This window comes from Gossypium arboreum, chromosome 13 (assembly GCF_025698485.1).
Source record: "Gossypium arboreum isolate Shixiya-1 chromosome 13, ASM2569848v2, whole genome shotgun sequence".
Taxonomy (NCBI): domain Eukaryota; kingdom Viridiplantae; phylum Streptophyta; class Magnoliopsida; order Malvales; family Malvaceae; genus Gossypium; species Gossypium arboreum.
In genome coordinates, this window is record NC_069082.1 from 114,678,498 (window position 1) to 114,701,784 (window position 23,287).

The 23,287-nt window shown below is 31.5% G+C and overlaps 1 protein-coding gene and 1 long non-coding RNA gene across 6 annotated transcripts; both read left to right on the top strand.

Moving 5' to 3' along the window:
• The first annotated feature begins 1,275 nt into the window (after positions 1–1,275).
• LOC108464304 (protein GRAVITROPIC IN THE LIGHT 1-like) lies at positions 1,276–6,086 on the top strand. 5 transcript variants are annotated; one of them, XM_017764532.2, is made up of 2 exons: positions 1,276–1,592; positions 4,368–6,086. In XM_017764532.2, exon 2 carries the CDS (start codon positions 4,368–4,370, stop codon positions 5,733–5,735), a length of 1,368 nt encoding a protein of 455 aa, XP_017620021.1. In that variant the 5' UTR covers positions 1,276–1,592; the 3' UTR covers positions 5,736–6,086. The 5 variants fall into 5 exon arrangements, with proteins under 5 accessions (XP_017620021.1, XP_017620022.1, XP_017620019.1 ...); XM_017764533.2 differs by lacking the exon at positions 1,276–1,592 and adding an exon at positions 1,688–1,814; XM_017764530.2 differs by lacking the exon at positions 1,276–1,592 and adding an exon at positions 1,854–3,444.
• A 4,946-nt stretch (positions 6,087–11,032) lies between these two features.
• On the top strand, positions 11,033–12,394 carry LOC128286895 (uncharacterized). The gene is made up of 2 exons (XR_008277578.1): positions 11,033–11,721; positions 12,090–12,394. It is a non-coding gene; the product is annotated as an uncharacterized LOC128286895 (long non-coding RNA).
• The last annotated feature ends 10,893 nt before the right edge of the window (positions 12,395–23,287 follow it).

Here is a 23,287-nt window from a genome sequence, read left to right on the forward strand (position 1 = left end):
TATTCTTATTATTATCATAATTACATTGAGATTATTATATAATGATTTATAAGTTATCAATTTATTAAATATAATTTATATTTTATATCATATTTATGTCGAATTTTCAAAAAAAGATTGATCATAATTTTCACCACACAACTCAGAAGAATCATATTGGCCAGTTGGACCCATAGAATTGTCTAAAGAATCTGCCGTCCTTGGGGTGGGATCCCACCTATCACTCCTTACATTCTCCACGTGGCATTCATCTAACACATTCTCACCTATGCTAGCCCTCCAACTACTCACACACACAAAAAAAAAACAACCCACCTATCATTCCTTACATTGTCCACGTGGCACTCATCTAAGACACTCCCACCTATGCTAGCCCTCCAACGACTCAGACACACAATAAAAAACAACCCACCTACTTCATATCCTCATCGTCCATTTCCCCTCTAAAATATCTTACGGACGTAACATTTACGCACTGAACTCCCAAAATTACCCTCTCATGTTTTGCCTTGTCCACTCCGTCCTATTTCTATATTTTTTTCCGTTACGACAATATTCATATAAGCAATATATTATATTTTGATACATTAATATTAATAGATGATAAAAATATAAATGAAAATTAAATAAAATTTTGGTTGTTAAATGTTATTTTTGAATAATTTTATTATAAGTTTTAATAAATATTTTTAACATAATATCTAGAATTAGATATAATTTCTCTTCAACCCATAAATAAAAATATAATATACTTCAAAGAAATTCAAACTTAAGTCCTCCTGTATTGATAATAATATCTATAATAATTAAGTTAAGACTCAATCGTGATATTATTTAATGTTTTAAAATTCTTTAAAGTTTAAAATTTGATCATTTATACAATTTATTGATTTTACATAAAAATATAGAACAATAAAATCATTCTTATTTTGTAAAATCATAAGTATAATTATTATTTTTGATGAATATAATATTTTAATTATTTCTTAGGGTATTAATATTGTTTTTGGAAAAGATATTATCATAAATAAAAATCTTGAATAATAAAAATGTAAAGATATAACACATACTATAAAAATAAATAAAATATTATAAACTGATACAGGAATGTTATTATAAATAATAAAAATGTTTGACGTTAATCAAATTAGAAAAATGATCTTATTAGCATTGAATAATCGTATAAAGTTTTCAACGAATAGATAATATCAAGAAGGAGAAAAAAAAAAATTGGCATAAAGGTAAACCAAAAAATAACGGAAAATGACTCAAACTTGGACAGTTACGTTTCCCCTCCATGTCTGAATAAAAAACTGTCTTTCTGTCCTCCTTTGTCATTTCACGTTCTGCTCTGGCCAAGCCAAGCTTCCATCCATTCTTTTTTCCTCCTGCAAATATCTATTCAAAAATTAAATTTCATCTAAAAGAAAGAGTGGGAAAATTTCATCTCAAAATTGAAAAAATATAATTCGTTTGCATTCAAGAAGTTTCGCTGGTTGGATTTTGATATTTCAAGCTAAACAAAAGTTTTTTTTTTTTTTTATTTTCTTCACTGCCCCGTAATTGTATGATAAACAAGGCTTCTTTTTAAGGTAAGTTAGAAATCTGAATGAAGCTTTATTTTTAATGGATTGTTTTTCTTTTATTTCCTTAATTTTTGATTTTTCTCACTTTTTTAATAAAAATATTACTCTGTCTCTCTCTCTCTCTATATATATATCTATTTATAGTTTCTGTATCAATAATCTTGATTTTTTTTGAAGTCATAAATTTTTAGGGATTTTCTTCTTATAGTTTGATTGGAGGAGCTAAAGGTAAGTGTCTTCATAATTTATCATTAGGTTTTTATTTATTTGATGAGGAAAACCTTTGGAAGTTTTACTGCTATTTCTACATTCTTTTCTTGCTTTTCCCCTTATTTTACATTTTGATTTCTACTTTCTGTTTCTGAGATTTTCTACCTTTCCATTCCTCAAAATAAAAAAAAATATATTTCGCTGAAAACTCTGTTAAATCGCTTCTGATTTTCCAGCAAAATCATTTTTTTTAATATAACAGGATGCTCTAGAAAGAGTGTGATCGTTGAGGTTTTTAATTCTGTTTGCTTGAGATTTACGTAAAGAAAAAACAGTAAAGAAGTTCACACGGTTGTACCATTATCTTATTGATTGAATCAATGAAATATGATCTGTTTACTGAGTGGATGTTTATTAAATTCATATTGGCATGAGTTGTAGATATGAGATCATTTTATAAATTTATGTAATACCAATGCTGAATTGATCAAGTTATAGTTATGCTTTTGAGATAGTGATTTGAATCCACAATTGGTTTTGTTCAAGGAATTTATTAACATAATTGGTACCATGTTGCTTCCATTTCCAAGATTTTTAATATCTAAAAACTGTTGATTTGATTTTTTTAATGGAATGAAACGAGTAAAGCTGTAGACTAAGGTATTAGGAGGATTTTAGTGACATCTCTTAACCATGCAGATATTAATATAGTATTTGCACGTGTAATTCCCACGGAAGCCTAGATTTAGAGATAGGCGACTAGGTATAGGACAAATTGGGAAAAAAGATTCTGGTCATTAAGGCAAATAGGCACAAATCTCAGTAAATCTGAAACATGTTGCAGAAATCCAACGGTTGTTTTAAGCTGTTGCACTGCAAAAAGAAAACAACTTTTCTGTGCATTGTTTGCGTATTCTTTCTTTCTTTCTTTCTTTATTATACTGAACTTTTATCATTTTTTTCTGATAGAACAAAACATATCTTTGGAGGTTATATTCCAACATAATTCATTTATATGGGTTTTAATTATTCTTTTGTATTGCCTTTGTGTAATTGTATCATGTTGAAAAAGTGGAGTAATTTATATTAGTGAAGTAATGACGAGAAATACTACTAAAGAATAAAGCCATTGCATGACAGTGCACTCATTGGATAGCCACGTGAATATGCAAAGCTCATGAATATGCTGTTTCATATCAGATTTTCACTTTGGTGGTCCCCCCCCCCAAAAAAAAAAAACCCCAATAAGCTCAGCTAACCTTACTTTATTCTTAGACTTCTTTTAGGGTGTGAACAGTGAATGCATAGACCCTAAAGAATCCTATGAATTTATGCAACTCTCAATTTTCAGCATTTTGGTTGTTTTTTTTAATTAATTTCCGGTTAATTGGTACAATTGATTGGGTTGAAGGAGAGAAGGCATTTTGATTTTTAATGTTGTGGGGTCAAATATGGCCAATTGTTAAAAGTTATATGGAACTTTGTTGGAAATTTCAAGTGGTACATGGACCACAATGGGGGGCTATTGTCAAGTTTCAACTTTGCTCATTTGGAATTAGAATATTATGCATGTTGTTTACCTCCTGTATGCTATAAAAATACAGCACATCTCGATTTAGATTTGTGCTCATATAGGAACTTTTGTATGGTATGTTTAGATAATCTTCTAATTTCTTTTACTTTTTTTCGATTTATTGCTTTCGGTCTCGGATTTGGTTCTCTCTCTTTCTTACCAAAAAGCTTTTCATGATAAATAATTTTTATTTTCTTGGAAATCTCTTGGACATTTTCTAATTCTTCCATGTGGTGTGAACTGACATGTTGTATATACAAATGAAGTTCTCAATTCTTCAAAGGGTATTTCCAGGAAAATTAAATGAAAGATGTAGACAAATTTCTTACCAAAACAGGATAGATTTCCCTATAAAACACTAGAAAAATCAGCTGCTTTGCATTAATTTATTTCCTCACTGTCTCCTTGGGGTTGGATATCTGTATTTCTTTATCTTGGGGGGGGGGAGACAAGTGGGTTGTTTGTTATGTAAAGTTTATTGAATTATAGATTATAGACTATTAGTGTGCATATTTTGACCCCATATGAACTGTGCAACAACTATAGGAAATGAATATGAGGCCTGTTTGTGTGTTCTCCTCCACCGCTTGCATATACATTGAATTTTATGCTCCAAATGAAGGTTTCAATTTCGTAGCGTTGGAAAGACAAGCTTTTTGAACTTTGTGACCGTTAAAAAAACATGTCTTTGGAGCATGCCATTGATTGATATTCTGTCCATTTTGCTCTTCTTGTTCCTCTCTCTCTCTCTCTCTATTTGTCTTTCACGCGTCGTTCAACAGTGTACTGAAAAAGGTGAAAGAGCTAACAAAAAGAAAATTCCATTCTCGATTTAAAGCATTTTGCTTTTTTTCTTCTTTTCAGTCAACACACTTAATTGCCTCCCCACCTCTCCTTTTTTGTTTGCTTTTAATTGGTGTGTGTTAAAAAAGTTGATTGAAGAAATTCTCTTCTAGACTCATAGTTTTGCTGTCGTTGTCATTTGTGATACTTTGCAGATGGAAGCGGTTAAGCCATCGGCTGTTACTCCGTCAAAGAGTAAATGGATTCGATCTTTATCAAAAGTTCTTCACCTGCACACGGCTACTGCTGGGATTGTGCCTGATGATGGGGTTCAAAAGGTTAAGTCTAAAGACGCCGAAGAATGGAATGACAGTAAGACCGCCAAGAGATTATCTAAGAAATTCGACAGTTTACATGACGAAGAGCTCGAAAGAAAGGTGGCTTTGGAAGCTCTTATTGCGAAAATATTTGCTACCGTTTCGGCTATTAAGGCAGGATATGCTCAGCTGCAGCATGCTCAGTCACCGTACGACGCTGAGGGGATTCAAGCTGCTGATCAATTGATAGTAACGGACTTGAAGAAGTTATCTGAATTGAAGCAGTGTTTTCTGAAGAAGCAGTATGATCCTTCTCCAGAACATACAATGATTTTAGCTGATATTCAAGAACAGAAAAGTCTTTCCAAGACATTTGAGATTATGGGAAAGAAATTGGAATCTCAGCTGAAACTCAAAGAGTCTGAGATCATTTTTCTTCGAGAGAAGTTGGACGAATCCAATAAACATAACCGGTTGTTGGGGAAGAGATTGAATCAAAGTGGTCAGTTATTTGTGCTCGACAACCTTCAGCTATCAAGCTTAACTCCTAGCAATTTTAGTACCGTTCTTGGGCAGACTGTAAAGTCCATTAGAAGTTTCGTCAGGCTGATGCTCGATGAAATGAAGTCCGCTGACTGGGATATCAATGCGGCCGCTAGTTCGATAGAACAAGGCGTGGTCTATTGGAAAGCAGACGACAAATGTTTTACATTCGAGTCCTTCATTTGCAGGGAAATGTTCAAGGCCTTCCACCATCCTTATTTCTCTCTTTACGGAAACTCTATATCTGAAGGGAAGAGACGTCCACAAGTCTTCTTCGATAGATTTATGGAAATGAAATCCGTGAAAGTCGGGGAATATCTAGCCGGGAAACCCAAGTCAACATTTGCAAAATTTTGTCGAACCAAGTACTTGCAAGTTGTTCATCCTAGGATGGAATCATCCTTTTTTGGCAATTTGAGCAATAGGGACATGGTGAACTCCTATCAATTCCCAGACACTATGTTTTTCGCCTTATTCACGGAAATGGCGAAGCGGGTGTGGCTTCTGCATTGCTTGGCCTTTGCTTTCGAGCCAGAGGCATCGATCTTCCAAATAAGCAAAGGGTGTAGATTTTCTGAAGTATACATGGAAAGTGTAGCTGAGGAAGCATTCCTTTCGTCGGAATCAGAACCACGGGTGGCTTTCACGGTTGTTCCGGGATTCAGGATCCATAAAACTGTAATACAGGCCCAGGTCTATCTGTCTCAGTTGAAGACAAGGTAGCAGTGTTAGTCACAGGGAATATTTGTGAGCCAAGTTTGGACCCACAACATAGTTAGAGCTGAACTGGATGCCATTTTCTTGATTCTTATTCTAGTAAATTAGATGAGGAAAATGGGAATGCCTGGTTGCTGTAGGTGTTAGTGGGGACTTGAAACATGGTTACCTGGGCAATTTGTCTCCTTGTTTAGTGGCCTTAAAAGGCTCATTCACTGGTAATTTCTTTGTAAGGCACATCCCTCAATTTTGTCAATATTAGGCCAATGATGTTTTAGCTGTTTTGCGTTATTGCCTCATTTGATACGTTTCTATATATGTATATAATTATAGGTTGGAAAGTTTCAATTTTCATCATGTATGTATGTATGTATGTATGTATGTAAGGTACAGCCTTGGATGTCATTCCATTGACTCGTGTTTTCATATCATGTTGGTATTATGTTATTGATAAAACTATAAGAGAGCTAAAATGTAAAAACCAAATCATGAGTATTGACTTTCGCCAAGAGGTCATTTTGAAGGAATTATTGTTTTGTTTCGGAGTAAATTTACTTTTGGTACACCCTACCATGGTTAATGGATTGTTGAAGCTTTTTAGCAAAAAGCCCTTCTTCTGTTGTGTCTTGGAACTGCAAGCTTTGAAGAAATAAAAAAGCCCTTTTGGATATCATCAAAAATGTGTTTTGGTTTGCAAATTAACTTTGGATGGCAGTGGCACCCATTAAAAATAATAATATTATGATAGTTGTCTGGGATTCCATCTGGGTTCCGGTCTTGAAATGACAAAAATATTGGCCAAGGATCCCATTGTATTAATTAGGCTGATAAATCCCCACCTCATTGGAAATGAGTGGTTTATTTTCTAAAGAAAGTTTTTAGTGAGAAGATTAGTCACTACTTAAGATGATCAATATTTTAGTTTTGATAAAAATAAATAAATTAACATAAATATATTAAAAATTCTACATCAAAGTTATTGAATATAAAAATTCATTTAATAAATAGATAAATAATTTCAACAATTGAATATAAAATTTGAAAATAAAAGAATACTAATTAATAAGGATATAATTATGCTTTTATTTAAAATTCATTTAATGAAAATATTTAGAGGTAAGTAGATAGTTTAAAAATATAAGCTAAATTGAATATAAATTAATTTTAGTTTAATACTTATTTCTAATTAATATCATACATTTTTAACATTACATTTTAATCCTTTAAATAAAATTAACAAATAGTAATAGTAATGTCAGGTTTATAGTTTTTTTCAACTAGATTTATTATTTATGGTATGATGGGTTAGAATTTTAAGATTTATGATTTTAAAGAAATTGGTAGATTCAAATTTACGGGTTAAAGAGTATGGATTTAGAGTTTTAGAATTTTATGAAAAGAATAGATTAAATTTATTAATTTTAGAGTTAAAATATATTATTAATTCCTTTAAAAAAATATGATGTGGCATGGCGTCTAAAGAATATTTTTAAACATCATACTAATCTTATAATATAAATATAAAATATTTGTAAATAGGAATTATGGAAACAAAATAAATAAGACAAAAGAAAGCATGAATGGTTCGTATGGAGCTGACGGTGGTGGGGGCTTTGTAACAAAAGATGAGATCAAAATTTTGAATCACATTAGATTTCCAGGCTTTGAAAAGGACTCTTTACAATGGGACAGTTGTGTGTACGGCTTTAATATTTGCAAAAGCATTCAATAGGGGAGACATCAATGTACGTCTTTCTTTCTTAATAAATTGTGGTCCTTTTTTTTAAACAAAGAAATCACCATCAGCCAAATGCTTTTATTTTTGATTTAGTCCTTAAATTATTATTTTATACATACTTATTCTAAACTAGGGTTAAAAATGGATGATATTATCTATCATGTATACATTGAATATTTTCGGGTAAAGTGGATCGAAGTGAGAAAATAAATATAATAGGTAAATGGATGGCTGTTTGACTCTACTCTTTTTATTTTTCCTAAAGCATTTAAGTTTAATATTTATATCTAACGTATCCTTCATTTGTTTTGAACATATATTCACCGACTCTGATAATAGAATATGCTCCAAATGGGTCATACTTTTGATTCACTGTACGGTTCTACACTGCACATTATAGAAAGCAATGTCGGTTGCGTGTGGGGCTTTTCAGATAAGCAGCACCAAAATCATCAGTGCTCCAAGTTCATCGTTAACAGGAAACCTGAAGCCTACAGTAAACTGGGTAGCTTAAAGTTACAACAAGGGGAATCCATCTGCAATTATAATTAATCCTTCTGCAAACATAACTTCTGGTAGTACAGGAAGCTTTCAACTTCCCTTTTTATCTGCTACACATGATAGCATAAAGTTCATTGTTCTAGGGGAATAATCAGTGCTGATATTACCAAATTGAAAGCTGAAGCCTGTGTTTTCCGGATTTGAGTATATGCTTAAATGTCATGAAAGCATATGTAGAGGCTGACACAGTTCTTATTAACTGATAACCAAATCATTCTGTAATATAAAATGATAATGACGAGCTCTTATTCATTATTCAATGTTGAGTCCCCCATCCCCAATATTACAAAATGTTTACTCGAAATTAGGGTGAGTTTTGGTTACAAGTATGCTCAAAAAAACCCTACAAAAGCAAATGAAAAGGCATAAAATCTGTAAATTAAGAGACAAGATAGCATGTAGTTTTAACTAAGAATATTATTCGGTTAAGTGTTAGAATTAATAACAGAGTTTAAGGACTAAGTTGAGGAAGGTAGTAAAGTGTCAAGCCAAATTTGGAAGGAATAAATAGAAAACATTGAAATTTTTAAGGACTGAAGTAGCTATTTAACCATGACCTTAATTAGCAAATAAACCACTCTTATTAAGCTTAGGGGAGAACCATGACAAAAGCCATGGATTTACACTAACATTTCTACCATTTATTCATAGCCTTTGGATCGATTATATTAGATTGATTAAGGATTAAAATTTTAGTTAAAATTAGCTTATTTATTTCTCTCTCCCACCGAACATAAAAAGGAAGAACAAGTGGGATTCTCCATCTCTTTCCCAAGGCAATAAACCAAAAAAAAAATGAAGACTCTATATCATCGTGAGCTTTAATGCTTAATTAAGGGCGAATTTGTTAGCTTTGAAGGTAGATTTTGTCATCAAAATTATGAGTGATTGAAGCCCATCAAGTAGAGAGTAAAATGGTGGTGTTTGAAGCGAGATTGAACAAGGAATGAGGTTAAGTTTCGGTGAAGCTAAGAGGTAAGAAAAGCTTTGCATTATTATTTGTTCTTAGATTGGGATTATGATAGAAGTAAGTTTAGAATGTGGTAGGTTGACTAGAAGACATGTCACAATAGGATTTTCTTAAAAGGATGTTTATAACACCATTGTTGAGTGCTTGAGAAGCTTTAGAGAAAATGAAAAGAATTTGGGGTTCAGATAAGTTTTTGGAAAGCTTAAAGTCCCTAGATTATAATTCTAAAGTCGGAATTGAATTCGAATTATGTGAAATTAAGACCTTAGAAGATTAAATGTTAAATAGACTATGTATTCAATTAGCCATTAAATGGTTATGGAAGTTGAGAAAACATTTTTGATTATGTGCTTGCATGTGTTTGTGTGTTAAGAGTGGATAAAGAGTGGATAAAGGCATCGGAGAAAACATTCACCATTTTTGCTTGCCATTGAAGAGCAACCTGTCATACGTATCCATTATTACTTGTTGGAAGTTAAATGGACACTTAAAACCAAAATAATCTTATTACTCGAGAAAAATAACTTACAAAATAACACAATAATTTTCTTGATCATTTACTAGCTACGGCTAGTATTGCTCTCAACTCCACCCACACCCATTTTTTCTACTTTCTTCTCTTGTTTCTGCTCCCTTATGAATCATGCTACACCAACATGAGGTCTATTTATAACCTTAAATAAACTGATTAAAATACTAGTAACAAGCTTATGAAGCTTCCAGCAATTCTATGCTTATCCATACATGATAAGCTCCATCGTTTCACTTTTTTATTCTTATCCATTTGTTTGAATATTCAAGAACATTATGAACTTTCAAACCATGCTTAGCCGAGCTTGTAAGTCAGGTTGGTTTTAATATTCTCCCTTAAATCGAGCTTTTCATTCCAAGCTTTTTTTTTTTTAAGTTTGTGGAATATTTCCGCTTTCAATGGCTTCATAAAAATGTCTGTCAGTTGATCTTTCGTTTTACAATAGACTATTTCCAGATTTTTATTCTTTACCTGCTCTTGAATAAAATGATACTTTGTATCGATGTGCTTGCTTGACTATAGGACACTAAATTTTTTGCAAGAGATATTTTAGACTTTCTATCAACATAAATTGTAATTGGACCTTCGTGTATAAGAGATAATTTGCCAAAAATATTCCCCAACCAAATTGCTTGAGAAGTGCACTGCAATGAATATGTACTCTACTTCATAGGTAGAGATGGCTACTATTTGTTATTTCTTTGATGAACATGAAAATAATGCAAAGTCAATATGGAAAAAATATTTGAACATGCTTTTGCGATTATTCAAGTCACCACCATGATCATTGTCTAAACTAATTTTGAACTTTGAGTGTGTATATAACATAAACAATGACTTGTACCTTTGATATATCTCAATTTTTTTTTACTGCAACCAAGTGATCTTGTTTTGGCTTCTCCATGAATCAACTTACTAATCCCATTGCGTACATTATGTTTGATTACATACATTATGTTTGATTGTGTGACAATCAAATATCTTAAACTCCTGCTTTTAAACAAAGTTGGATTTACTGACGTCATTGAATCAACACTTTATTTCATGTCTGATTCTACTGATGGTGGCTATCGACTTGTAATATTTCATTTTGAATTTGTTTAAAATTTTCTTTGCATACTTCTTTTAAGAGCCAAATATTCTATCTTTCATTTATTTTACCTCAATTCCAAAAAAGTATGACATCTCACCAATATTTTTCATTTCAAATTTTTTAGTTTTAACTTTTTTAAAATCATTAAACATACCTGGATTGTTTTCAGTGAATATCATATCATCTACTTATAAGCACATGATCTTGATATTACCATCTCTATTTTTCTTTATATATAGGCCATGCTCATACAAAATTTTCACAAACCTATTCTTCTGAAAGTACTCATTTATTAATTTGAAGTGTTAAGTGTCAAGTGTTAGTGAGTTTTTTTTTTTTAGTGAAGATCGATGAAATGCCATTATCAAGAAATAAATGCATGTTTGCATGAGTTACAAGTGTCACCGAGTAAATGACGCAAACAACGGTGGCTGCGCCCTAATTAATGAAAATTGCAGAAAAACAAATAAAACCACTTGAGAAAACCAAACAAACAACCAAAAGAAAACCAATCGTCTTCTCAAGAACAGAACTGGAAAATTAAAAAAAACAGGAAAACCAATAGACTTTTCGATAAAAAACTCAGCAGCCCCATCTCCCTAGGATCCTTCATCAATGTCGCTACTACCATCGTCTTGCTCCCATAGATTAGTAGCCCTCAGAAATCATGATGGATCTTGTAGTTTTGAACCGTCAGAGCCTTGAATACCCATTTTTTTTGACCCATTCAACTCATTCATATAAGATTTCGTCTATTTCTTTCAGTCTCTACTTCTACCCTTAGCGGCGCCTCCTCAATTTAAACCATTAGCAATGACCATTGTTTTTCTTCCTTCGCCATAGCAGGCGCCACTTGATTCACCAATCTGCCTACAAAACTAAAGATGAGTTCTTTGAATCTTTGAGCCTTTTCTTTAATTTCCTTTATTATTACAACAATACTTAATATTTCCTCCCTATTGGCCGAACTTTTTTAACTACAGTCAAGGGGTCTCCCTCCACCACCAACCTTTGAAAGCCCAGTTCTTCAGCCACTGTCACCGCATGTAAACAGGCTTTGGCCTCAGTTGTAGTTGCGTCGGCCACAAAATTATTCGGGTACGTACATGCTACCAGAATATACCCCCCATTGTCTTTAAAAATTATGCCTAAAATCGAACTATGCTCATGCCTATTAAACGAGGCATCAAAATTAATTTTAACCATATTTGTCCTAGTGGATACCATGCATAATCATTTTGAATAATTCTTGTTGTTATTGTTGTTTCTACGTTACTATTATCTGTATAATAGGCTTTAATAAAAGAATTAAGGCCAAACACACTATCTTTCACCATGATAATAGACCTTGTTTCTGTGATGCCAAACTGCCCAGAAAATAATAGCTAACCATTTACATTGTTCTTCACCACTATTAACAAATAAATTTCTTAACCAAATTTTCCAACATTGCCCCTAATTACTAGGTAAGCCATCAATACCCACCCACTACAAGACACATTTGGTGAACGAACAATCCCGAAAAATGTGGCTCATCGACTCTTCCATTAAGCGACAGACAGGGCAATAATTCACCACCACCAACTTTCTCAGTTGTAAATTATCAAACATAGGAATGTAGTTGTTAGTCAATTTTAATATTGTAATTTTTATCTTACTCAACAACTCTTATTCTCCATAATTTCTTGTAAAAACTCTGTAATAGCGTATCTTGTTGTACCCTTCCCCAATTGATGTTATCACATCCCCATTTAGCAGTAATTTGTACCCACTCCTTGTCGAATATACTCTTGTATTATCACTTCTCCAAACCCTCTCATCCTTGATCTCAACTCTAGCAATTGGAAAAGTCAATATGCTGCTCACTTGCTCCTCATTAAATAACTCTCGCAAGGCCTTCGATTTCTAAGTAGTCGACTCAATATTAATAAGATCTACCACCACTATATAATTAACCAATTTTTTAAATTACTATTCTTCCTTGTCCAAGACCCGATAACAAAGCATCATTCTGATGTTTATTATTTTGTAATTTCCAACTTTCCACCCTATACCAAGTTCCAAAAGCCTATGTGTAACACCCCTAACCCCAAACCGTTACCGGAACGAGGTTATGAGACATTACCGGACATATCAGGCAACTTACAAATAATTTACAATTAATATAACTTTCATAGTATAATATAATAATTAAGTCCCTATCTTGAACTCTCGAAGTTCAAACACGTATTAAAAGTAGAACGGGACTTGTTTGAGTATTTCAAATTTTTTTTTTATAAAAATTTTTCGGCAGCATTTCTGCTTATTTTTACCTAAACCTCCTGCAAATTCAAACCAAAATCACCAACACCAATGTTTCACATTCATATAACTAATATTTATATCATTAACATAATTTTAACTTAATAACTATCATAGCATCATTCAAAATTGATTAAAAACTTCATTCATTTAATAACTTAATGTTCATGTATCAAAATATCATGTACTTTCCTTACCATTTCATTTAACCATCTAAATTTTATAATTTATCCTTCACTACCCAATGTAATATACATATTCAAGTGACTAAATAACACCTATGTACATGCCACCTTTACCCAAAAGAAAAATATACATCACCAAATTTGTGTTGGAGTCCGGATTGTTCTGGATGTTGAGCCGGAACACTTGACTTCTACTAACCTAGCACGGAAACAACCGTACGCTGAGTATGGATATACTCAGTGGTATTACTATAAATCAAGACTATTTAATATTAATAAATTACAAACATCAACCATAAATTTTATAATTATTTAAACTACTTTTATATATAATTATTTAACTTCATAAATCTTAAATTCATAATTCATTTTTCTCATACTAACTCAATTCATAATTTAATTCATACATTCTTTCTCGTACTTTTCAATAGTGCTAAAACAAATAATCTCATTTTCAAAATTTCATTTCAATTATTTACCCTATTAACAAAGCTCGGACTATGACGGATACGCGGATTTCATCCAAACACACCAGAATATCCAACCTAAACACACCCGAAATATTGTAAATCCTCCATAACACACCGGTATAATATATCCTCCCCAACACACCAATAAGGCATTAAATGCCTATTCGGATAAACCGAAGTATATAATAACAGAAATATCCTCTCGGCCGAACTACAATCTCTTCATCACATCACAAATCTAATGGTATCGAATCTAGTCCGACAAGTTAATAGAGTATTATTTTACTTTTTCTAATTTCAATTTTATTTACACAAAAATTTTCAATACTCATTCAATTCAAATATCTATTATCTTAATTCATATACAAATTAATTTTCACACATGTGTATACCATCAACACCATACATTTGTCACAATTTATTTATTTTCAATCAATACACTTTTCAAATAATCACATATTCCATAATTCACTTATTCAATTCAATTTGATTCAATTTATATCACTTTCATTTTCACTCAATATTCATATCAATTTCACATACTTACCTCAAGTCTCATTTACCATACATAACAATTAAAATTTCAGCAATTAATAATAATTAAAATTTGAATTATAGTAATACACACCGTAATTCTCCCGTTTTAGTCCTCGATGACTTTCTCCTTTCCTTTCGATGCTGATGCTTCAGGTTATTTGTTGGCTACGAAAATAATAGTAATTTACATTATTATTTACAGCATTAATTATAATAAATAATTAAATTTCTAAACAACTCCTACCTTATTCCCAATTTAATCCTAACTAAACTTAATTATTTTCTTAATCCAATTCACTCTCTTTTTCTATTCAAATTTTGTCTAAACTTATATTTAACTATAAAATTTCCAGCATATTTCCCTAATTTCGAAATTTCTTCAATTTAGTCCCTACAACATAAAACTTATAGCCTAGTTTACAATTTAATCCCTTAATCAATTCTAACTTAGAATTCATTCAATTAAATCCCTAATTCCATAATTTTTCCAACATGAACCCTACTTGAAACATATGAACTCTTGAACTATCAACTTAATTTCATCAAAATCTTGTTTCAAAGCTCCTAAAACATCAAAATTAACTAAAAAGGACTTAATTGACTTACCAAATTAACTCCAAGCTTCAAATCCTTAGTTTTCTCTTTTATTTTTCTTTCTCTTTTTCTTCCCTGCTTCCCGTTTTCAATTCTGTTTCTATTCCCTTTTGTTTCTTTATTTCTTTAATTCTTTTATACTTTATTATTTTATTAATATAATATATTAAAATATCTTTTACTTTAATATTAAGTAAATTAATAGTTATATAACAAGTGTACATATTTATATTATTACAAATGTCATTATCTAATTTGCTTATTAAATAAAAATCTCATGATTTAATTAATACAATTAATAATTATAAAATATCTTTATACTTAAATTATAAGTAATTAAATATTTAAATTATAAATGTACCAATACAATTCTTACACATGTATAATTTATTACCATACAATTTGTCTTCTATTTAATTTATTTATAATATATTATCAATTAAATAATCATAACAATTTAATATAAAACCACAATAATAATCATTATAATATATAAAACCTAAAAAATCTTTGATTTTATTTCACCAATATGCCACCTCATTTGTAGTCAATGACTTAATTGCCATTTTAATCCTTTTTATTTTCTATTGCTTTATAATTAAACTTTTACCCTTTATTAAATTTAATCCTTTTTATTACTTACTCTAAATTAAGCTAAATTCACTTAATTAGATCCTAATTAGACACACCACTTGGCTCATAAATATTTTTAATAATTATTTTCGAACTTATTTCACTAAGACGGAGGTCCTATAACTCACTTTTCCGGTGCCCGTGAATTTCAGGTCATTACAAGATGCTTCTCCAAGTATACGAAAGAGTGAAAGCCTAAATTGACAATCATAAAATCATTATTTAGATAGTACTTAGCTTTCATGACTCGAGCAAACAAACAGTTCGGTTTCATTACTAATTTACAACCCTATTTTGCAAGCAACACAAATTTGAACTTTGCTAAGTCCCTAAAGCCTAAACCTCCTTATGCTTTCGACTTGAACATTTTCTTCTAATCGCACCAATAGATCCCTTTCTTTGTTTTAGAATTTATTCACTAGAACATATTTATAATACTTTTCAGCTCACGACATAAAATAACAGGTAACAAAAAGCATTGCATTGTATAAACTGGGATAACCAGTAAAATTGATTTGATAAAAACTTATTTACCTCCAAGTGACAACTGATGAACACTCCTACTTTTAATATGCTTTATAAACCTATCTCTAAAACTCACAAAAGCCTCCTTCTTTTGCCTACCAACCATGGTCGACAAACCAAGATACTTTTTTACATTACAAGGGACTCTCATACCAAGAACCGCCCTAATATGTTTCCTTACGCCACTTGACACATTATTGCTAAAGAAAATTAAAGACTTCTCAAAATTAATCAATTGTCTCGACACCCTTTCATATTTAGTCACGACTGATTCAACAGTGTTTGCGCCATTTTAAGGGGAGTAGAAAACCCTCTCATGCATATAAAAAATAAATAAGGGCTCAGTAGATCTCCTTGTCTTAACCCATTATAAGGTTTGAATTCCTCTTCTTAAACCTCGTTGAACAAAACAAAATAGTTATTCGAACACACCCCATCACTAGTGACACCCATTTATCAATACCCCATATGACACATCACTTTTTCTATGAAACTTTATTCCACCCTATCATAGGCATTGCTCATATTTAGTTTCAACGCAAAATGTCCTCATACCCATTCTTGTTTCTATTTAAGTGACTGTAATACCTCGTATGTAATAAGCGTATTATCCATAATTTGTCTTCTTGGAACAACTATCGCTTGTGCTTCATCAATACATTTATCCAAAACAATTCTAAATCTATTAACCACTACTTTAGAAATGATTTTATACACCACATTGTACAGGTTGGTCGGCCAAATTGCAACATACTATTCAGAGCATTCACTTTCAGGATAAGCACAATACTTGTATTGTTGATAACATCTACCTCATTCCTTCTATTCAGTACATCTAAACAATAGTTATCTCCCCTTACAATATGCAAGTATTTTTTTATAGAAAAGCATAGGATAATCATCCATACATGATACCTTTAATGGTGCCAAACTCTTTACTACTTTCACAACTTTCTCGACCCAAAATTTCACTATAAGCTCTTTGTTCATACTCTCTTGAACGTAAGTTGGGATCCCAAACAACACTTTATCGCAACCCATTGTCTGTGAAGCAGTAAACATCACCTTAAAATAACCACTTACCACCATTGCCATCTCTTCATCCCTTACTACCCATTTCCTATTCAGCCCTTTCAACTTCTTCACAATATTCTTCTTTTTTAGTTAGTTTGCTAGATTGTGAAAAAAAGACGTATTTTTATCCCCAAACCGAAGTTAGTTCACCCTTGCACGCTGCTCCCAAAAGAACTCCTCTTTATCAACTTCCAAATTTAGAGCCAACTTAAACTATTCCAACTCTACTAATGTTTCTTCATCTATACCAGTCGAACTCAGATCAACTAATCGCATATTTAAAGCTATTGATGTTTGTCTTTTACTGGAAGAAATTCGTCCCATCTCAATCTTAAGAATCTCCTTAGCTTTTCCAACTTCATGGAAACATCATCAGTGTTCACCTCTCAAAAGTTTTTCACCAGTTTTTATTCAAAAAAAATTCACCAGTTGTTCACTGCAGTCCTCCAAGATCCAGTTTGCATTAAATCTAAATCTCCTATTCCCCCGAACTAGATAACCTCTACTAACATTCCCCAAACCCATCAAAATCGGACAATGATAAAAAATAGCATGAAACAAGTGCTTTAAAGAATAACCCAAAAAACTCTCCCACCAAGCCGAATTAGCAACCCCTTTTTTCAAACGAGAACATAATCTCATTAAAATCTCTTACTACCATCCATGGCAACTCTCGACAATTTCTCAACCTTCTTAGTAAATCCCATGACTCCTTTTTTATTCATCTGACACTCCATAAAACCCAGTAAGTCTCCAAGTTGACATACCCTCTCTTTCTTGAACCTTCACATTAACGTGACTAGATGAAAAACTTGTAATGCACTATATACTCACCCTTTCACCCCAATGACAGACCCCTTATCGAACTAAAAGTTCCCAGATCTATCTCATTTACAAAACTAAACTTTAGATGAACACGTTACATTCTCCTTTCGCTCAATTTTGTCTCTATTAGAAACAAAATCTGGGGCTGTACATGCCTCACTTTATTCCTGAGGCGATTAGTCGCTCGTGGATGCCCTAAACCACATACGTTTCAACTTAAGATTTTCATTACTTTGGTTCGACCTACTGTTCAATGACCGCCGATATCTCATTAGTCTCATCTAGTGAAACAATAATACCAGAACTAGTTGATTTCCCTTATTGGGTTCGTTATCTCTTCTTCTCATTCATTGCTCAATTGGGCTATCCTCAGAGTTAGATTTTGTTTCCTATCTCCATTCTCCTTATTTAGCTACAACTCCATCTCTACCCATCTGTTCTAATAGGAATTAGCAGTTTGGGTAGCATCAAAACTTCTTCCCTCACTACATTCATCAACATCTATGCCAAGAATTACTATCATTTTGTGAACCTTTCGAACTGTCATCCCTTAACCACTTGCTACCAACCGAAACCTTCCACCTTGATTGTACCTTTAATGAAAAATCCCAATCAAAATCTACATGATGAACTCTAATTTTCATCCTTATCAGGTAGAAGCCCTCACCATGGCCTAACTTTCCACACAAAAGACAAAATAGCGTTTATCTCTTATATTGGAAATAGGCATACTGCTCATTATTATGTCCCAAGGCTAATTTCTTCTTCCACTTCAAAGGCATTCTCACATCAATTTTAACTCTAATTTGCATATACCACATTATCCTCCTAGTCACCAAAGTGGCATCATATTGAACAAACTATCCAATAAAATTTCCAAACTGTCATGCCAAACCCTCTGTGACAACCTTAATTGGCAAATTGTAAACTTGGACCCAGAAATCTGTACAAACCAAAAGAACTTGCAACAAGTTTTCCCATTTACTCAACCAATGAAAAATAATAATATGTCCGTTAAAAGACCAAGGCATACCATCCAATACCCTCTTTATATCTACTTCATAGAAAAAAATAGAATAGATGTTTCTTCTCTAAATATCCGTGATTGAAACTCCTTTTAATGGGTGCCATAAAGTAGCCAAAGTTATTTTCAATGAAGGAAAATGAACCACACAATTCGTCAATGCTTTCCTTACTAAACAAAGTCGATAGTCTTCCTTAGTCTTATCTAGATCCTTATCAAATTGAATCGACTCCTCCTTCTCCTCCTCAAGATTCAGATTTGCTAACTCTGCCTCCATCACTTCCAAACTCCTTTACCAGCCAACTCAACCCTGTAAAACCCTAAAAACCTAAAAAAAGAAACGTGTCCTTCTAGCAGATGAAAAAAGACGTGCTATCTAAGTAGATGGATTTATTTTTATAGAATTGGTAGTTACAAACTCTATTTGTTGAGAAAGTGTTAGTAAGTTAAATACAAAGTGATATTGGAGAGATATTATAGTGGTTATTGAATTATATGATGCTAAGGACTAAATTATAAAATATTCAAAAGTAATTAAGTGTACCAAAATTTTGAAATAACATATCTAAGTGTAGTGATATTTGGAAGTAAAGTGAATTTTAAAGTGAGAATATAGTGACTAATGGAAAGGGGATTAAATTGCAAAATATGCAAAATTGAGAAGTAAGATAATTTCTCTTTTGATGTTGGAAATGAAGTTTTATGAGGTGGTATACTATATTTATAGTATTGATAAAATATTATTATATTACCTATTGAATTTTTATAACAAAGACTAAATTGAAAAGTATTCAAAAGTATGTAAGTTCTGTTCTAAAATACAAATGTAAAGCTAATTCGGTTATGTTTTTCTATATAGATAAGATATGAACTAGAAGGATATAGATGACATGCCCTTATGAGACATTTAGCATGCTTTCTATTCTATTAATGCACTTCAGTGCCATTCTGTTCTTCTAAAGCACTTCGATGTCATTCTGTTTTGATATTGCATTTCAGTGCCACTTTGTATTGTTATTGCACTTTGATGCATCTCTGTATTATTTTCGTATACCTTGCATATTTTGTTAAGTCTATACTGTGCATCTGTTAAATATTAAAGGGCAAAATAAACCTATGATCAATATGTCAAGTTTATGTGTTAAGTGAAAGGAAATGATAGTAAATTGAATTATATTGAATAAGTTGTAATATGGAAGTTCTAATGTTAATATGTACTAAACTTATTTAGACAGTGTTAATGTACATTGTTTATACTATATATTAATATTTATTGAATAATTGAGCATTTTTTACCTAAAATAAATAGTTAGAAAATTTTAGTTTATATCAAATTTGACATGTGTGATCTATATGAGTGAAATATAAAATATGAAAGTTGGATCATTAAAATATTAATTGGACAAAGAGATGTGAATGGGTGTAATATTCCTTTAGTTTTATATGGATACTCCCCATAGTAGTAGTAATAGCAATAATAATAAGCAAATTAGGGTTTAAGCAAGTATAAAAATCCTATATTTTCTCTATCTTTTGTTGTGTATGTAGAGGCCCAAATTTGCCCAGCTTGCCAAAAAATCAAAACAAAAAATAAACCAAAATAGTCAAAATCTTAGCTGTCCAGTTACAAATTACAAGCCCAAAAAAATAATTAAAATTACAACCCCCAAAATTAAAGGCCCAGTCACCCAAAATGTTTAAAACTTTTCAAAAAAAAAAAAAAACCTAACCTAACCTAACCCTAGCCGCGAGCCTCTGTCGCCACTTGCTCTACCAACTGCTTGCCACCGCCACCGTCATCTCCTGCGAGGAAAAGAAAGAAAAGACAGAAACCAAACGAGCAGTTGAAATAGTAGAGGACAATAAAAATGTAAATCGACTATAAAAGCTTGAAAACCAATTGTAAATGGGGTTCTTTTTTTTGAAAAACACACGAAATCAAATAAAAAAGAAGAAGGTTAAATACAAAAGAAACATATTCAAAAAGGTGATTTTTTTTATCTTCTCTTCGTTTCTGTTTTCATTTTCATTTATAAAAAAGAAATAATAAACAAAAATACAAAAAAGGGGGGAGGGGGTTGAAGTTACCTGACCCTTCGTGTTTCGCCGCCGTTGGTGGCAGAGGTTCGTCATTTCTGATGAAAAACGATGACTATTGGGTTCGAAGAGTCGAAAGACGAAAAAAAAAAAAGAAGCACTTTTACTTTTTCAGCCACTGTAGACGGCGGCGCCGTCACCGGTGACCGGCGACCACCACAATGGCCGACGGTGACTACGATAGCTAGAAAAAAGGAGAGTGAGAGAGAACCTGAGAGGATTCTCAGGTTTTTTTTGAAAAAAATGAGGTTTGAAATGTTTTTTTGAAAGATTATTAGTTTAAATAGGTGCTCAAAATGGCATCGTTTTAGACCGCTGCTCATAAATGCCAAAACAACATCGTTTTAAGCAAGAACCCGAAGACTCGACCTGCACGGAGAGGATCCGCATGTTTTCAAGCAAATTGGGCTATTTGCTGCTTTAATCCTTCCGCCTTTTTTATGTTTTTCAATCTAGCCCTATCTATGTTTTATGTATTTATAATTTTTCCACATAATTTTGTTCTCATTTTATTTCAGTCCCTTACGAAACGGCACGCTTTAAGGACTAGGAATAATTTCCCATTTAGTCCTTGTCTCTTTGTGCGCGTTTTATTTAGGTCCTTTTTTTTTCTTTTCTTCTTTTAAATCTAGCCACGTAATATTATTTTATTTTTAATTTGGTCCTTGACTCTTTGTATTATTTATTTTAGCATTTACATCTTAACTCCTTCTGTTATTTATTTATTTCAATTTGTCCTTTTGATTTCATTTAAGTTATAATTAACCCTTTATTTAATTCCTCTATTTATTCATTTATTTATTTACTTGTTTATTCATGTTCCTTTTATTTTATTCATTTGCTTACTTATTCACTTATCTGTTTATATATTGTTCATTCATTCATTTATTTATTTTTATTTTAACCTTTGTATTCAGTTATTTATTATTCCTTCATTTTTCGTAACTTTTATTTTCTTTCATTGATTATTAATTTTATTTATACCTTCATTATTATTACCATTTTATTATCTATTATTATTTATTCATCTATTTATTTATTACCCTTTTTATACTTTTAAAAATTAGTTGTACATATTATTATTATTTTATCTATTATTATTTATATATTTTACTATAAATTGTACCTTTAATCTCATTCATATTTTAGTTTGGTTCTTTATTTTCAATATTTTTATAAACTATTTTCTCTAACATTTATTTATGTATTTATTTTATTTATTTCTCCATCTTTATTTTTTTAAAAGTTGGTAGTGTCCTTTTATGTGCATACTTTGTTACTATTATCATTGTTATTATTCATTTAATTTATCTTTGATTGTTCATATTATTAAAATAGTGTACATTATACGACTCTCGTAAATTGTTCCTATTAGTATATTCATTTTTATTTGCGCGACAATTTTATTCGCATATCATCGTTTTAAATAAAAAATACATTTCGTTTAAGTAAAACAATTGATATTATTCAAAAAAGGAATGTTTTCAAAATAAGGCAATGATCTGTGTTTGGAAACTCGAGAAAGTCGTTATCCTAACTTATGGGGTTTCGATTTTTCTCGTTGGGTCTAAATAACTAAATATCCTTTTAAAATTAAAACCCGTGAGATTTCAAATAAAAAAAATAGAGTTAAATTCATTCTCAAGCATTCAAAGTGTCGTGTCCTAACTTATGGAATGTGACATTTTGTTGCCTCAAGATGAGAGGGTCTTTAACATATTTCTCGATTTATTTAATAATTTTTTAGAAAAATTAACATTAATACAAAGAGAGATTATATTTTAAATTATTTTCAAATTTTTAATTTTCGACATCAAGACTTTAATTAATCAACTACATATCAATTTTGGACGTTACGAGGGTGCTAATCCTTCCTTGTGCGTAATCGACTCCCGAGTCCGTTTACTGAATTTCGTAGACAAAAAATCCTTGTTTTAGTAAATTAAACCGTTTATTAAAATGATTAAATTACAATGTGATCCGATCACACCTTATAAAAAAAGGATTCATGGCGACTCCTAATTTTCGTTTTTCACTTCAAAATACAGTTTCGACAGTGTAAATTAGAAATGAGGCTTTTGTATGGTAGATTAGTTGGCTTTGAAGAATATATATAGGAATGGAGAAATGGTGCGAGCCAAGTTAGCATTTTTTTTAATGAATCAAGCAATATTTACACTCGTCGCAGTGTAAGGTCGAATTTCCTTAAACTCAAATAGTTTGGTTATTAAACTAGAGATATTTTAGAGTTTTCTAGAAATTAGTAAGAAAAATTATAAAATGATTTTTCTGAATAATTAGTGAAAATAGTCTAGGGATTAAATGGGGAGAATTGATTAAAGCTTTATGCAGGGCCTTAATGTGTAATTAAGCTAGGGACCAAAAAGAGAATTAAACCT

Bases quoted from the DNA above. Each gene is read 5' to 3' on its own strand.
- LOC108464304 (XM_017764530.2), top strand. From the start codon at position 3,301: ATGGACCACAATGGGGGGCTATTGTCAAGTTTCAACTTTGCTCATTTG. The intron at 3,445-4,367 runs GTATGTTTAGAT...GATACTTTGCAG, and splicing joins CATATAGGAACTTTTGTATG to ATGGAAGCGGTTAAGCCATC.